Source organism: Schistocerca piceifrons, chromosome 5 (genome assembly GCF_021461385.2).
Source record: "Schistocerca piceifrons isolate TAMUIC-IGC-003096 chromosome 5, iqSchPice1.1, whole genome shotgun sequence".
NCBI lineage: Eukaryota > Metazoa > Arthropoda > Insecta > Orthoptera > Acrididae > Schistocerca > Schistocerca piceifrons.
In genome coordinates this window covers 547,940,949-547,959,698 of record NC_060142.1, presented here as the reverse complement: position 1 = coordinate 547,959,698, position 18,750 = coordinate 547,940,949, and the positions used below count along the sequence as shown (strand labels likewise).

The following is an 18,750-nucleotide window of genomic DNA, read 5'->3' as shown; positions in this document are numbered from 1 at the left end:
CGCGTGCATGCCGCCAGTGGCTCCAGCCCGACTCCGCGCGACTGGGGCCTGCTTGCTGCTCCACGCCAACCGACCGACTGGACTGCTGGTCCGTCTGCGACTGCTGCTCCGTCGCGACTGCACTGCTGGTGCGTCTCCCCTCACTGACAACCCGACACACGACGATCCGGAAATACTATAGGTCGCTCTAGAGATGGTATGACAATGCACTTATCGATACGCGCTGCTGCTGCCACTCACGGGCAAGTAAGGCAGGAAGTTAGTGACGGCTCAGCGGGACTCGGCTGTTCGATGCAGGATGTCCAATTAAACATTTCTCAGCCGTCTAGTTTCCAAACTTATTTTTTTTGGCTACCAGTTTCAGCTTTTTACTAAGCCATCTTCAGGCCCTTGACCGACGTGTAGGAAGATTCTACCTCGGTTCTGATCAAAACAGTGGCCAGCAACACTGGTATTAGTAGATTTTTGCTATGGCGATTACTTCAACATTCATCCACCCACAGGTGATGCTTGAAGTGATCGCCATAGCTAAAGTCTACTAATACCAGTATTGCTGGCCACTATTTTGATCAGAACCGAGGTAGAACCTTCCTACACGTCGGTCAGGGGCCTGAAGATACCGTAGTAAAACGCCGAAACTAAAAAAAAGTTTGGAAACTAGACGGCTGAAAGTGGTTTAATTTGACACCCTGTATCTGTTAATCAGGTGACAGCCGATGACCGTCCACATTCGAAGTCAATGAGCTCTGCTGGCTGACCATCCAGCTGTTGCTGCTTCTCTGCTGACCACACAGTATTTCCCGTCCCTTTGATACTGGCGGGTCCCCCACTCGTCATATCTAGTGGTCAATTCTGCACTAATATGAGTGCCCGGATACGTTTGATCAGACAGTACGGATGGAGCCGCATGATTAGGAAAGCCGACCCCGAGTAACGGGGAAAGGTGAGGACGAAGTGACAATGACAAAGAAGCAGCGCTCAATAATAAATTCGAGGTTCTACACACATCAGGAAAAGTTTTGCATGACCCCGGTTCCCAGAACTCCTGAAGATACACGTTGACTGTGTATATTGTATCACAGCCACAGACCCTTTGACTGTTCAGAGATGTTAGACGGAATGGGTCCGACAATCGATCAGTTCCAGTCATTCCAACAGGAAGGAGATACACGGTTCGTGTTGTCTGTAGTTCAACCATGCCTGGACGGTCAATACCGTGGTTCGATCGCGGCCACATTGTTACTTTGTGCCAGGAAGAGCTCACAAGAATTGAAGTGTTCAGGCGTCTCGCAGTGAACCAAAGCGATGTTGTTCGGACATGGAGGAGATACAGAGAGACAGGAACTGTCGATGACATGCCTTGTCCAGGTCGCCCAAGGGCTACTACTGCAGTGGATGACCGCTACCTACGGATTATGGCTCGGAGGAACACTGACAGCAACGCCACCATGTTGAATAACGCTTTTCGTGCAGCCACAGGATGTCGTGTTACGACGCAATCTGTGCGCAGTAGGCTGCATGATGGGCAACTTCACTACCGACGTCCATGGCGAAGTTCATCTTTGCAACCACGACACCGTGCAGTGCGGTACAGATGGGCCCAACAACATGTCGAATCGACCGCTCACGATTGACATTATGTTCTCTTCACCGACGAGCGTCGCGTATGCCTTCACGCAGACAATCGTCGGAGACGTGTTTGGAGGCAACCCGCTGAATACCATAGACACACTCTCCAGCGAGTGCAGCAAGGTGGAGGTTCACTGCTGTTTTGGGGTGGCATTTTGTGGGGCCGACGTACGCCGCTGGTGGTCATGGAAGGCGCCGTAACGGCTATACGATACGTGAATGCCATCATCCGACCGATAATGCAACCATATCGACAGAATATTGGCGGGGCATTGGTCTTCATGGACGACAATTCGCGTCCCCATCATGCACATCTTGTGAATGACTTCCTTCAGGATAGCGACATCGCTCGAGTAGAGTGGCCAACATGTTCTCCAGACATGAACCCTATCGAACATGCCTGGTATAGATTGAAAACGGCTGTTTATGGACAGCGTGACCCACCAACCACTCTGAGGGAGCTACGCCGAAACGCCGTTGAGGAGTGGGACAATGTGGACCAACAGTGCCTTGATGAACTTCTGAATAGTATGCACCGACGAATACAGGCATGCTTCAATGCAAGAGGACGTGCTACTGGGTATCAGAGGTACTGGTGTGTACAACAATCTGACGACCACCTGTGAAGGTCTCGCTGTATGGTTGTACAACATGCAATATGTGGTTTTCATGAGCAATAAAAAGGGCATAAATGATGTTTATGTTGATCTCTATTCCAATTTTCTGTACAGGTTCCGGAACTCTCGGAACCGAGGTTATGCAAAATTCTTTTAGATGTGTGTATGTTACTTCTAACCAACGACTTTGCCGTAGACGTAACACCGGTTCCCGTCAGATCACGGAAGTTAAGCGCTGTCGGGCTGGGCTAGCACTTGGCTGGGTGACCATCCAGTCTGTCGAGCCGCGCGGGATTAGCCGAGCGGTCTGAGGCGCTGCATTCATGGATTGTGAGGCTGGTCGCGGCGGAAATTCGATTCCTCCCTCGGGCATGGGTGTGTGTGTTTGTCTTTATGATAATTTAGGTTAAGTAGTGTGTAAGCTTAGGGACTGATGACCGTAGCAGTTAAGTCCCATAAGATTTCACACACATTTGAACATTTTTTTGGTCTGCCGAGTGCTGTTGGCAAGCGGGGTGCACCCAGCCCTAGTGAGGCAAACTGAGGAGTTACTTAGTTGAGAAGCAGCGTCTGCGATCTCGTAAACTAACATACGACCGGGACAGCGGTGTGCTGACCACGTGCCCTCCATATCCGTATCCAGTGACGCCTGTGGTCTGAGGATGACACGGCAGTCGGTCGGTACCTTTGGGCCTCCATGGAAGGTTAGGGCGGAATTTATGTTTTTATGTTACTTCTGGCTTTAAAGCCTTCCTGTGCTTTAATTATCCTGATTATTTATTAAATTCCGCCACCCATACGGAGGTTGAGACACTACTGCTGATGATTTGATGTTAAAGCCGCTCTGGTGTGATGTGGAATATCAGTTTTTCTCGAACACGGATTGTAGCTCTTTGCCAGTAATTTCGCAGGAACCGATCCGCTGTTTGATCTCTGTTGCCAGTCGAGGAATATCCGAGGAGCAGAGCGTGTGTGTGTTGCACTGGAGGCGATGTTCAGTAAAGGGCGAGGAAGAAGCACGCGGAGAAGAATGGGCCGCGATGGACGTACTCCCCTCATGGGCACAGCCGAGACGTGACCTGGGACGTAAGCGCGTGCCCCGCCCGCTGCTCCTGGCTAGCTGGCAGGCTGAGAGATCCCACGTCGGTGGTCCCACCTACCTGCTCTGTTTGCACGTATCGGTTGCCGGCACAGGAGGCCGCTACCTCTCGGCCATTGGCTCTTCAGTGTGGTTCCGGGCCAGTGAATACCTGCACAGCACGCTCTCCACTACACGCACGCACACACACACACACACACACACACACACACACACACACACACACACTAGCGCGCTCTGCGACTGAGACGCTCCACTGTAGTCTCATTCGTTCCAGCCGGCAATGGCGTCCGAAGCAGAGAGAGAGAAAAAAAGAAGAAGACAGATATACTGGCGGGTCCGGAAGCGTATAAAGCGAGATCGTGAAGAGCACATTTCTCACCAAATAGTTGACAGCGCCCCAAAGGATACTTTCAGGGCAAACCTATACGGTTGCCAGCGCAGGGCGAGCAATCCGCGGAAATAAATAAAAGAGACCGACTAGACGTAACACGTTAAGATAAAACAGCGAAATCCTTTAATTTCCTTTTCAGTCTCAAGCTGCACAAACAATATCATAACCGATCTCGATTTCTTCGCAAGTCATCGTCAGGTCACATGAGTACATTACCAGGTGTAGAAGTATGAAACCGGTATTTCCCTATAGATGGTGCTAGCCGTGAGTGTAGGGCCCGTGTGACAGTGTCTGCAGCGCCATCTGCTTCCTGTAACGGCTGACGACGAATGTCAACACACAGTAACCCAAGTCTCATACATAGGTATCTTTTTCAAAGCCGTAAACATGTCGAGTTTTGTGTCCACGAGCTACGATTTGCGGACAGCATTGGTTTTCTGTTATCATTTGAAGAAAACTGCTGCAGAATCGCATCGAATGCCTCTCGAAGCTTTCGGTGAACATTCTTTTGTGAAAACTCAATGTTTCGAGTGATTAAAAAAATTAAAAAAGTGGTGATTTTGACATGAGAAACGACGAGCGTGGGAAACCACTGAAAAAGTTCGAAGACAACGAATTGCAGGAGGATGAAGATGATACTTAAACTCAAAAGGAACTCGCGGAACAATTGAATCTGACGCAGAAAGCCGTATCTCTTCGGTTGAAAGCTGTGGGAAAGGTGCAGAAAGTGGGAAAATGGTTTCCGCATGAACTGAATGATAGGCAGCAAGCAAATCGAAAGGCTATTTGTGCAATGCTGTTCGCGAGATACAAAAGAAAGTAGTTTCTCCATCGAATACTGACAGGCGATAAAGAATGTATATATTTTGAGACTTCCAAGCGTCGTAAATCATGGGTGAATCCAGGCAAACCATCGACATCGATTGCAGGATGAAATCGCTTTGGAAAGAAGTCAATGCTCTGTGTTTGGTGGGACAGAAGGGTGTTGTTATCTATTATGATCCGCTAAAACCTTGTGAAATCGTTAACACTGATCGCTACCAGCAGCAAATGATCGATTTAAATCCAGCATTACGTGAAAAATGACCGGAATATGGAAAAAGGCAACACAAAGTCATATTGCTCCATGATAACGCCCCATCGCCCACAGCAAAACCGGTCAGGGAAACGGTCGAGGCGTTCATTTCGGAAATTGCAGGGCATACGGCTTATTCTCCAGACTTGGCTCCGTTCGATTATCATCTGTTTGCATCACTGAGAACGCTCTCGCTGAACAACGCCTCAATTCGTGTGAAAATGTACGAAAATACTTCGCTGACTGCTTCGCTTCAAAAGAATAACTGTTTTTTTTTGGCGTGGCATTCATGGCCTGCTGGATAGTTGCGAGAAATGTATAAATAACAATGGAGATTATTTTGAATAAAATATTGTTTATCATTTTCAAACAACAGACGTGTAATTATTGCAGCCAAATTCCGGTTTTATTCTTATGCACCTGGTACATGGTAACTCCTGAAAGTACAGCTGAAAAGGGCAAGAGAACTGCTTTTTCGTGCCCTTTTCAGCTGTATCACGGTGTTAATAAATCATCTTTACAACGCACGACTTTAACACCTTTCGAACTATACTAGATATTAACAAATGGTTTTCAACAAGTGGTAACTCATAAAGTTTTGTTTCCTCATTCATACTCATCAATGTGTGCGCGCTTAGTGACACGGACAATGTTTACTCGCAATTCCCTCTCCATGTACGATTCACGATCTCCACGCTGACATGTTCAAATGCGTTGTGATTGCACGCCTTCAAGTCCTATAGGTCTCTTACCTTTGTTCAGCACACCAGATCCTACAGGGGGAAGCCTAGCAGTGTGAGGTCAGAGGATCGTGACGGCCATCGAATTGGACCTTCTCGTCCAATCCACCTATCCAGAAACTTTTTATCTAGAAATTAACGATCATTTACGGACGTGTGGGGTGGTGCCCCATTCTGCTGGAGTACGACGTCAGGTTGCAGGTGTTCCAGCTGTGGCACAGCAAGCTCTGGTCAGCACCACTGCTGACGGCAGACTCGATGGAAAAGAATTGATCAGTGATCAAACACTGACCTTGGGACTCTCTCTTTCCATTTCACATGTAACATGAGGATGCTATGAACCCCTTATGCGAACGTTATGACGATGGTTGCCGGCCACATGAGAAGTTGCTTCATCGGAGAAACACATCTTCTCCAAAAAGTCATTGTTTGCATCTGTCTTGCCTAGCATAGTCACTGCAAACAGTACACGGTGAATTTGTCCGTAGACTTTATAGCACCTGAAGTAGTTGTAGGGATATCACCGTAACTTCTTATGCACACTGTTGATCCTCTCATTTCCAACACTCTGGCTGCCGTACGCACCGATTTTGTCGGACTTCTTGCAGACGCATGCTGTACATTGTCAGCGTCGGCGACCCGGTCTCTTTTTATGGAGAACACTAACTGTTTCCATAAGTGACGTATGCTAGCCCGAATAGTTGGGCGGGACAGTAATTATCTTCCATACCGTGTTAAGTTTCGTCGCGAAGCGGACGTCTTCTGTATGAACCTGGCGATACAATGAGCTTTCTGCTGTGGCGTCCACATTTTATATTTTCAAGTTCAATTTTGAGTCAAAATTGCGTCACCTGGAAGGTAAAAAAAACTTATGGGTTGGCTTGTCACATGTTGGAAACCATTTGTTAATGTCTAGTATAATTTTAAAGTTATTAAAGTCTTAAGTTGCAAAGACTATATGTGGACATCCTGTTCTTTCACGAGTTACTATTTGAACGTACTCATATCACCTGACGATGAATTGCTAAGAAGTCGAAACCGGTCATGATACCATTTCTGTGACCTGAGTATGAAAAACAAATCAAAGAATTTCGGAAACACAAGAACTTTCTCGGCACGCCCAAGGAGTAAATGACCGTCCTACGCAACAACAGCTGAAAGAAATTAATGAAATTATATTTTCTAGAAGTTTCGTAATCCTTCACATAAAGTGTTAAGGTTTTTCGTATGAATCTGTCTGGCATCTGGTTTTACTGCTATTTGTTTTATGTGGTCATTGCACATAGCGTTGCTCCGGATGGTTACTCCTAGATATTTTACGATATTTATTGTCTGCAGCAGTTTACCATCAGTAGTTTATTTGTACAGTAGTGGACTGCTTCTCCTATGTGTCATATTGCGCGTACCTAAGGGAAAAATTTCATTGTTGTATAGTTACAGTACCGATGGCAGTAACTACGGTAAAATATCTAGGAGTTAACCATCTGGAGTGACCGCATAAAACCAAACAGCAGGAAAAGCACTTGACAGACAGAGATTCATAGGAAGAATCTTGCGGAAATATAATTCGTCCACGAAAGAAGTGACTTGTTAGACCGATTGTTGAACATTGCTTTCAGTCTGGGACCTTACCAGATTGATTTATTAGAAGAGATAGATAAGATCTAACGGAGTTTCATCTCGGGATCGTTTAGTCGGCGCGAGACCGTAACGGAAATGTTCAGTAAACTCCAGTGGCAGGAGCTACAAGAGTGGCGTAGTGCATCACGGAGTGGTTTACTAATGAAATTCCGAGAGAGTACTTTCCGGAAAGAGTCGACCGACATTTTATGTGCTTCCACATACGTCTCGCGAAATGACCACAGAACGTCGGAATTCGAGATATTAAGTTTGCCGACAGTTATTCTTCACGGACGCCATTCATTAATGGAACAAGGAAGAGGGGAGGGGGGGGGGGGGGAGGATGAGTTAGTTGTAATAGAAGTTGCCTCCACCACACACCGTCAGGTGGCTTGGGGAGTATACAGTAGATGCATATTCGTTTGAACAATAAAATGCTTCCAATAATTCTGAAAGGAAAATGATTCACAATATTTGATATGAAGTACGAGGATTTAGGAAGGGCTGTTCGTGTATCGCTGACATACAACTGAGCCGTTAACCCACAAAAGAAAGGAATTTGACTGTCCACCAAATGTGGTAGTTTTAGATCTTGAAAAGGCTTGTGACCGATCCAGAGGACATATGGATTCTGACAAATATACAAATTTATCATGTTCGAAATAATTTCTTCAAAGAATCTAAAAAGCTTTCGAAGACAATGTTTATAAGAAATCTGCTGCTTCATACTGAAGTTACAAAGTGGGTGGCTGGATTCAAACGCCGCGTCACTTCCCTCGAAAATGAAACATTTATAGGAGGTCCAAAAACTGTAACTGCACAACATCAAGAAACTGTACAATGTTGTCTTTGGTGATGGGTGTTAGGAGTATGTGAAGTTCCTGACACTAAAAGCGTATCTAAAGAAAGAGTGGGGTAAATTTTGTATGATTCCTTCTCTATGAGAAAACTTTGTGCGAGATGGGTGCTCCATTAGTGAATGCTGACAAAAAGGAAATACCACAAAAAATTTCTCAGTGATATTTGTAGTAAAGGAATGATAACATACTGGAGTGGGGTCGGATCTGTGTGTTCAACAGGCACAGTGTTTCGGAAATCGATCACGTCTCCGTCATCAGATCCGCTGATTGATTGGTTGCCTGTGGGTGAGCACGGGTCTTTTATCTACATACACCTCCCCACTTACCTCACGTAGCGGGCCCAAGGCGATTTGTCCGCTGTTCATACCTTGGAGCGTGTCCAATATTCGGTGTTAAGCCCGCATCCAGCAGCGCATGCAATGAGCAACGTGTTCGCTGGTGCCCCACCTGCATCGGAAATCCTTTCACTTTTGATGTTGTATAGATTCTGGTTCCCAGAATTGGTTAAGGTTATAGCCGCAGTAGTGGTTGATTGGCTAACTCGACGAGGTCAAAATTCAAAGTTTGAAAAAATGGTTCAAATGACTCTGAGCACAATGTGACTTAACATCTGAGGTCATCAGTCCCCTAGAACTTAGAACTACTTAAACGTAACCAACCCAAGGACATCACACACATCCATGCCCGAGGCAGGATTCGAACCTGCGACCGTAGCGGTCGCGCAGTTCCACACTGAAGCGCCTAGAACCGCTCGGTCACCCCGGCCGGCGCAAAGTTTGAAATCCCTTACGAAAATGCTAGTTCGTATATCTAAGGAAGGTTAGTTGTAAATCATTTCAGCCTCAGACGAAGTGGTCTATGTAGAAGATAAAAACAATAACAGTATTTTCTTGGTGATTTCAGATTCATGGGCATTAGGCCGGTCAAAAACTTTAAAGACGTAGTTAGCTAATTTTCAGACTTAAACGAGCCTAGCAAGTCGAGCTGTTTATACGTAACCGCTCAACAGCCGGATCGTGAGGTAACAGTATTTATTTGGTTCAGTTTCCATAGATGAAATTAAATTTAAATTATTATGTAATTACATTGCAAAATAATTTATTTGTGATGTGAAAAAAATCGGTGAAATTGGAATGGAAGTTTATGCTAGTACAAGCGAACGAAAAATGAGTACTACAGGCAATTTCCTGGAATGAAAAATCAAACTGTAACACCCGCCACTGTAATCTGCCCTCTTTAGTGTTCTGCCCACTCTCGGCGCCACTTTCTATTATTATTCTTGAATAGCTGACATTTATGCTCTTATTACAAAGAATATATGTTCTACGAAACGAGTTGTGCTTTGAAGCTGTGAGTGGTGTAACCATCTTGTTGCAGTCCAGAGGAACTTTCACTGTTAGCCTTGTCGATGGTGTGTTCGCCTACACAGACTCGGCTACGCTACCTGCACTGCAAAGCAGCTGTGCGGCGCTGCCTCCGTACACAGGCGCTAGTCTGTAAGGACACTTCATTAACATGTTCCCCACAACGAGGCGAGAGGTCTGCCTGACCTTCAGAACAAGAAGAGGATTGCTCTCAGTGAGAACAGCTTCACACAGAGATAATGTTCAGTGTGGCAGGGGAGACCTGGTTACTTCTCTAAATTGTACAGGTAATGCGTGAATCGCATGTGTTTGACAAATAGCAAACGCATAAGGAATGCGAAACGTATCGCGTTTCAGTGTTCTTGGTAATTAGTGTAGGCGATGTCGTTGAGCTGATGACATGGATTAATAATCAGTTTGCTAGATTTTATGATGCTGTGTTAAAATTTTATTTGTAATTTATGTATTGGTTTTTCGAGTAACGGAAGACTCAACTATTTCTGTGGATAGTTCTGTTTCATTTATCACGAAAGAGTTAATCGAAGACATGCACTGTAGCCATTACAACATTTTGTCTTGCACTTTCTTAGGCAGCTGCGTAAGGGTCTACGGAATACACAGAGTCTGTGGCACTGGTATTTGAGGGAAGCTGGGTAATGCAACACTGAAATCGTCTAAAACCACTTAGAAAAGGAGTGTAAGAGTAACGTGTTCTTCATCCTTTCAGTTCAGATGGTGCTGAAATATTGCTCAGTCATCTGTTTTGAAATGCTGGATAGGAATTGTGATATTGTTCAAAACCTTTACACTCGTTTTTTGTGTTATCTGTGACAAACTTGTCTCATTGGGTATCGTTATTTGCTTTCTCTTCTGGTTGCAAGACTCTTTCACATTATAATTTGTCTCACGTAACGGAAATAATTTGTTTTAATGCACAACTTAGTGCTAGAGGTAGCTGTTTCATTCCATGCAGTGACTTTCACTTCGATTTACACGACACAGATTAATGACCTGAGGCAAGCCGTAACATAGTAATCCAGATACGAGAGAAACATGAAATCTCGCATTTGATAAACCACCTGGACCATTTCTCACTAAAGTAATTTGGAAAATTGTGGTAAGATCTTATGGGACCAAACTGCTGAGATCATCGGTCCCTAGGCTTACACACTACTTAATCTAACTTAAACTAACTTACGCTAAGGACAACACACACCCATGCCAGAGGGAGGACTCGAACCTCCGGAATGGGCAGCTCAGGATGTCTGTGTGGGCTTGATAAAAGCTTGTAGGATCTTTCTCTTTACTGACTCGGGACAGCGAGGTCCGCTTTTTGCGGGTCTTGTAAACCGCTTAGGGCAAAATCCTGGATGTTTCAATTGAAAGGAGACGTCCAGTTTCCTCCATCGATCGTGGCCTGTGCTCCACCTTTAAAGACTTAGTCATCTACTGAACGTTGAACCTTAATTTTCCTTTTTCTCTGTAATGTAGATTAAGTATTTACTTACGATGGACGTATTATTGCACTGAATATGTATAGAAGTCAGATAGCGCTAATACTCGTATTATTTGATATTCTTACTAACATATACAAATCAGTTAGTCCTACAAAGCAATTCGTCAACAGAGAACAAGAAGTTGGTCTCCAGTAAATCCTTTAGACACCTGTTAAGCTGAACTCTGTTAGTAGTTAAACTTTTTATGGCTACTTGCAAGTCATAGAAAATTTATGTTCCTGAAAAATGGGAACACTTTTGGACGAAAGTAAGTGACTTTAAATCTTTGTACAGCCAATTTTTTATTTCTAGCGTTGATTCGATGAACTGAGTTGTTGGTAAGAAAAAGAGAGAAATTTTTTATGACGAATTTCGTTAAGGAATAAATACAACTGAGAACCGTGTACCGACAAAAAGGTTTCTGCGAATGGTAGATTAGGTGCATTCTTCGCCCTGCACTACAGCACAACCTGTGGAGATGGACGAACACGGGGAGAAAGGCCCAGCCGCTGCCTTTTTACCGTACATAGACGCACTGCCTGGAAAAATCGGGCACACACCTAGAAAGCACCGAGTAAGAACTGTCTTGCCTGCCCACTAAAACTCGGAGCGTCTCGCTTTACGTAAGGTCAGCGTATGTCAGATACCGTATCACTGTGGCAAGACAAACAGCGCACCATCGAATACCGATGTCGAGAACACCAGCGGCACGCTCGACTAACGTACCCCAACAACTTAGTGATCGCAGAGCACAGTTTGTCCGAGACGAACGTATCAGCATTTTAGCACAAACCTCGAAAGAGTGGGATAGATTCGTTAGAGAGGTCGGCGAAATCCGCACCATGAACAATCTCGCCAAACAGGACTGCGGCTATAATCTCAGCAAGGCATGGAAACCAGCTCTGGGCCTAATCAAGAAGACACACAGGAGACAAAACGTTCTGGCGGCCACAGCGGACGCAGTAACTACACCCACACCAACTCAACCGGGGCGCCCTGCAAGTCGGCACTGCGCCCCTAGTCAGCGCACCTGATGGTCGCGACATATGTCCGTTGGACATTATGAACAGGCAGTACGCCCGTGGGATGTTCGATCAACAAAAACGCCGGGAGAAACTGAAGAATGACAATATTAGTAGTAACCACAGAATTTCCGCAGGTTATGCAGTTATCTATGATGATGTTACTGTGTAACAAAGCTGCACGAATATTCGGTTTGATCTTGGTATGGTTTCAAAGTGATGGAAACACCGACTACTTGCTTTAAATGTTGAGATACTAAATTTGTGTATTTCACTAAACGAAAGAATGTTATGTCCTAGGAGACAGAATACCAGTGAGACAGAACTGGAATTATTCTGCCGATACAAATACCTGGGTGAATAAACTTGCCGGGATACGAAAGGCATTACGTTGTTCCAGTCGCACGTAAATCAGCTGGCAGAGTTTGGGTCATTGGTAGGATACTAGGAAAATGGAATCCATCTACAAAGGAGATCGCTTACAAAAGGCTCTTGCGACCCATCCTAGAATATTGTTCAAGTTTGTCCGACCTATACCAAAAAGGGCTAACGTGGGATATTGGACGTATACAAAGAATGGCGACAGGAGGTCCGCTTGACCCGCGGGAGAGCGACACGCAGATGCTGACAAAACTATATTGGTACATACTTGAAGACAGACACAAATTATGCCGTAAAAGCCAACTTAACAGAATTTCAAGAAGCAACTTTAAGTAAGAAATCTAGGAATATACAACAACCCCGTGCATATCGCTCTCGTAGGCACCGAAAATACAGAATAAGACAAATGAACCACGCACTCAGTCGCTGAAGCAATCATTCCTTCCGTGATCCATAGGTGAATGGATCGGTACGAAGCCCTAATAACTGGTAGAATAGCAAGTACCGTCTGCCATGCAGTTCACAATGATTTGCAGAGTACAGATGCACATATTAATACAGACTGAAGATATGTCTCACAGTGATTGCCCATGCCACCAATATCAGCTGATGGCCGCTACCTACAATTTATCGCTTATAATGACGCGGAGGAGAATGGAAAAGAACGCGCACTGCATTTTGTAGACAACTGAGAAAGGTATGTCCACCCTGACAGAATACAATAGTCTCTATACGATCATACTGGTCTCTAGGTGTTTATTGTGAACGCGAGTACAAACCCAGAACGCCGTGATACGCGAAGTAGTTGTTCAGATCAACATCTCGAATGGAATCTAGATCAACGACGTCACCGAGGTGCAGGATCTGTCTGACACACGATGATCATCATCACAGAAGAGGATGGAGGCGTCCCAAGCATGCAGATTCTTGGAATAAGCAGGGATATGGGTCAGATATGTTTTATGCCACTACCGTGTACGTTTTGTCTGACGCATGTCGTCGCATTCAATGGTAACTTGAGGACTGTTCAGTTTCACAGTAGGGCCAACGAACCTGTTGTCCAACCGTAAGGTCAATATTTCGGCGATGCTTTAGTCTTACAAGACGATGATACACGAGCCTACTGCACCCACATCGTGAACACTTTCGTCCAGGAAATGGTCTCAGGTACCTGCTGGCAGAAAAAGCGCGGTTGACGCTGCTTGGTACCAACGAAAACATGGCGTGCGCTCCTCGTTCACTGGATGACTTCAGGAAAAAAGGGCGAGGAGTGGGGTGAGGGGCTGGCTTGGGCCGCGCGGGATTAGCCGAGCGGTCTTAGGTGCTGCAGTCATGGACTGCGCGGCTGGTCCAGGCGGAGGTTCGAGTCCTCCCTCGGGCCTGGGTGTGTGTTTGTCCTTAGGGTAATTTAGGTTAAGTAGTGTGTAAGCTTAGGGACTGATGACCTTAGCAGTTAAGTCCCATAATATTTCACACCCAGTTGGACATTTTTGGCTGGCTTGGGCAGCAACGTCTCCGACCACTTCGAGTACAGCTTGCTAAGGAGAATTCAGCGCCCACAGGTGGTGCTGAGATGTGCACTTTCAGACTGACGGCGTTTATTTTGGTTCTTTTTTTTAACAGGCATCGCCCTCCCTCCCCCCCCCCCTTAAGGCTAACTCTTTCATTCGCCACTACCCTTGAGTCTACGCCTGGCCTGAACACGTTCTCAGATATGCAGGTGCTGTAAGGAGCGAAAGGCGGGGGGAAGGGGGGGGGAGGGCAGAGCGAACCGCGACAACGCCCAGGAGGGCAGGTTTTTGGGGGCGGCAAAATTTTAAGTTTAATATGGTCCCAGAAACTTGAATCAAACAAGACACTGAAAGTTGTCAATAAACGAAGAGTCTGAGAATAAGTTGGGAATACAAATCATTCATAAAATGTAGTGTCTTATTGTAAATTGTCTACTGTATTGTGAAACAGATGACAAAGGAAGCGCTGCAGTTGGTCACCTTGGCTGCGTCTTTCAAAATAGCAAATGTTGCCAACTCTGTTTTTGCTATTTGCCTAAACAACACTTGGAACGTACCTATATTAGCTTGAAAGCCCCTACAGACAACGAAAAAATTTGTAATAAAGATATAAAAATAAATAATCAAAATAACTATCAGCATTTGATGGCCCAACACTTCCTTATACCTGTGACAGTATCGCCGAGAAAAACACTGTGTAATAAATAAATGAATGAAATATACATTGCCCATCACTTTTCATAGCTTTTTTTTAAAATCGAGACATTGTGATTAAGGGGAGTGTAGCCGTGGAAAGATGCATCGCATCCTTCCCCCACCACTCCGTCTCCTTTTACTCTACCATTGATATTGCCCTTTTGCACGCTCCTCTACATTAATTTTTCTGCTTTTTCTGGAACTTCTTTTAAGTTTCTTCTCTCTTCGTTTTCTTTATCGGTAAGGTATAAGCCATAATCAACTGATATTATTATTAAAATAACATTGGAGAAAACTATCAACCCTTACTTCGCAGCTGAAGCAACTAAAGTGCTCTGTTTATCTAGTTTAATTTTTTCTCACACCGTTTGCTTTCGAACAGCATCATTCAAGTTATTACTGTTACTTTCCATTACAGTAAATGAAACTGCTTTCAAAACTTCTTGTTTTGAGCCATGAATCATGGTCGTGGTACGTCGGAAAGGAAGCCTTCTTGATGTTCGACCATAACACACTAAACAGATAGACACCATAACACACTAAACAGATAGACACTGGGGATATATGCAATTAATTCTAAACAAATAAAGCATTTTCACGTAAGTGACTCGCTATCTACGACCTTCCACTTTGTACAGCAGAAGCGATGACGTGCTGTCGACAATGCAATACTCAGCTGTGCCGGTTGTTGCAGGTTTTGCCCTGCACTCTTCCCTCTTCTCAGGGAATGAGAGAAAGCGAACATATTAAAGTTGTGTAATCTGTGAGTGACATAACTTACTTGTGGTTGCATAATTAATTTAGCAGTTATAACTCAACATCTATTACACAAAACATTTCACTCCTGTTTCTGGGACTGACGTCCCATGCATGGCTCTGGCTCAGGTCTTTAGAGACGCCTTCACCCAAAAATGTGTGAGTTAGCGTGATGTATGAACATAAGACGTCGTGGGTGAAAGACATTGCGAAAAGGTCGACTATGCCTGAAAGCGATAGGAGCAGGGGAAAGGGGCGGGGGGGTCACTCTCGGCGCTGGTCAATTTTTCACCTTTTTCTTAAGCAGCTTACTTCTGAATGCTGCCATTATTTTTTAATTGTGATTCGCTGTTGACAACATACATCAAAAGCGAGTAGCTTCATGCCTGCAAATCCCTCACAGTGAGACAAAACGAATACACCGCTTTGTTGTTAAATTGCCCGTCTCTAATGAACGAGTGTCTTCGTGACGTTAGAGGCTATTTTTCCTTGTTAAACGCGTAATTTTATGTACTTACCCTCTTCTGAGGACCTTTGTGATATATGAGAAAGCCCAGAAACGGAAGCCAATGAAACAGTGCTTTTCTTTATATCAGACATGCAAGCCACTTTATCGTAGTGGACGCCTGGCATTTAATGCTGTCAAACAGTGTACTGTTTATACAGAAATTCAGATTTTGGAAACGTTATCGCTATACATAAACAAAATACACCGACCGAAGAGGTGATACGGGACGTCGATGTTAACTTATAATCTCCTCCTCTTCCGTCTTTGTTATGACAAAATAATCCTCATGGCAAAATTCGTGAAGATTTGAACGCATCAAGGATAAATCAACAAATGCATACTTTCCTACATTCCCATAATTGTGAAAACGGTTATGTATAAAAAGGATATTACATGTTAGAGCGTTAGAGCATGTCACTCTGTCAGTAGGTGGCAATTCGTAGTTACTATAGAAGAATATTTGTCACGGAAACTATTCCATTTTTGAAGTGACACTAATAACGATCGTGCAAGCAAAATCAAGATGAAAAAGAACAGAAACAAATCCTTGTCAGAGCGCTTATAGATTACACCACAGCCAGTCACAGTTTGGTTTTGATTTACCTTACTGAAAAAAAGCGCCATTACCGGTTCCGAATTTACATATTGATTCCACGTTGTTCATTGGTTGCATTAACAATACACGGACGCCTGCTTAAACACAAGGTACCGAAGAACAAACAAAATTCAGTTTCGGAATCCACAATAATGGCTGCGCTAGAAACTCGCGTTAGAATGCTACGCCTATAAAATTACTGCCTGGAACATTCGTTTTTATCATCTTTCTCGAACGAGCAACAGTTGCTACGTTTTTCGTGTTGTCATGTCCATTTACCATATTTTCAATAGGCTGGTAATGAGAACCACAGTGAGTGTATACAAAAATATGAACAATCATTGTGCATCAATAACAGATACAGTTCACCAACACTGTCACTATCTGACAAAACTGCACAAATCCTGATTAATAACATTGCTGCTTTAGTTGCTCCAGCAACTCCTATAGGGTGACTCCGCTTTCTGTTTTTTTTGCTGTATTGAAAGTGTTGCGTACTTGATTGATTCATTCATCCACCGTGCTCCGTACGTCTCATCAAGAAGAACAACCTTCAGGGATGTGGGCCGAATGAAGATGCTAGTACATCAACAAAAGACACGCAGACCAATAAAATGTGTAACTTGTACATTACATTGTCATAATACGTATGAGACCAGTGCGTGTCGATTATTGATTTTCCATATTTTTGTTCACAGGGTGGTTACAAACTGCAAGTGCTGGATAGCCTGGACCGCCCGGTGCTCGATCTGACGCCTAAAGTGGGAAACTCGGAGTTCATCCGGGACGATGTCACGTAAGTCATATCGATGTCCATCTGTATAAGTAACACGACTTGTCACCCGTAGATGGTCGCCGCTATGTATTCTGACCTTTCACTCATTAACCTGTTCAAATAATGGTCGAAAATAATTATTGATAATTGTTACAAACTAAGCATTAACTGTTTTATTTGGAATAAAAAAATATGTTCATCTACGTAAAGCATGAGCTTGAGAGTGAATGGTACAGTTAATTATCTTCTGTAATTTTAGTAAAATTTGTGGTCGACTTACCTTGTTTCTTGGCAAAAATTGTGTATTTTTCTCACTGTTTTTCGCAGAACAGTAGTCAAAGTGGATGATTCCTTTATGGAGTAATTATGTGGAGATATCCAGGGTATTTCACTTACATTAAGCGTATAATATGTCGTTGCAGGATTGTGTATTCTTTTCAAAACACGTTTATTGCCATATTGCACTTTCAACGTAACACAATCCTTCCAAATCGCTGCCACAACTGCCTACAACAGAAACGTGTGAGCAACTCACCCAAAGGATGTCGAAAAGAACAGTGATATCAAAATAACACTCGCGAAACTGCGATATCACAAATACAATCGATATTCTATTCAGAGAGACTAACTCTACTATTTATCATTTTATTTTACAGCTCAGAGTTAATTACAAATATAAGAATAATTACAGTTTCTAATGTAATTTCGATTTCAAATTAAATTGAGAATATGAAAAATAATTGTTTTCTGGAAATCAAGTCCCTTATCAATTTCGTGTTCCATTTATATTTATACACTGAAGCGCCAAAGAAACTAGTACGCCTGCCTAACATCGTGTAGGGTCCCCGTGAGCACGCAAAAGTGCCGCAACACGACGTGGTATGGGTTCTAATCATGTCTGATGTAGTGCTGGAGGAAACTGACACCATGAATCCTGCAGGGCTGTCCATAAATCCCTAATAGTACGAGGGAGTGGAGATCTCTTCTGAACAGTACGTTGCAAGGCATCCCAGATATGCTCAACAGCCGCGCGGTGTGGCCTCGCGGTTAGAGGTGCCATGTCACGGATTGCGCGGCCCCTCCCGCCAGAGGTTCGAGTCCTCCCTCGGGCATGAGTGTGTGTGTATGTTGTTCTTAGCTTAAGTTAGTTTAAGTTAGCTTAAGTATTATGTAAGTCTAGGGACCGATGACCTCAGCAGTTTGGTCCCTTAGGAATTCATACACATTTGAACATTTATGCACAGCAGTGTTCATGTCTGGTGAGTTTGGTGACCAGCGGAAATGTTTAAACTCAGAAGAGTGTTCCAACAGCCACTCTGCAGCAGTTATGGACGTGTGGAGTGTCGCATTGTCCTGCTGGAATTTCCCAAGTCCTTCGGAATGCACAATGGACATGAATGGATGCAGGTGACCAGACAGAATGCTTACGTACGAGTCTCCTATCAGTCGTATGTAGACGTATCAGGGGTCCCATATCGTTCAAACTGCACACGTCCCACACCATTACAGAGCTTGAGCAGTCCCCTGCTGACATGCAGGGTCTATGGATTCGTGAGGTTACCTCCATACCCGTACACGTCCATCCGCTCGATACAAATTGAAACGAGACCCG

At 44.3% G+C, this 18,750-nt stretch overlaps 1 protein-coding gene across 4 annotated transcripts in view; it reads left to right on the top strand.

Moving 5' to 3' along the window:
• LOC124797890 overlaps nt 1–18,750 on the top strand; it is a 481,263-nt gene that overhangs the window by 351,151 nt on the left and 111,362 nt on the right. For all 4 annotated transcript variants that reach the window (XM_047260999.1, XM_047260998.1, XM_047260997.1 and 1 more), the window contains exon 4: nt 17,062–17,159. In XM_047260999.1, coding sequence (XP_047116955.1) covers nt 17,062–17,159 — 98 coding nt within the window. The remainder of the gene's footprint in view (nt 1–17,061; nt 17,160–18,750) is intronic.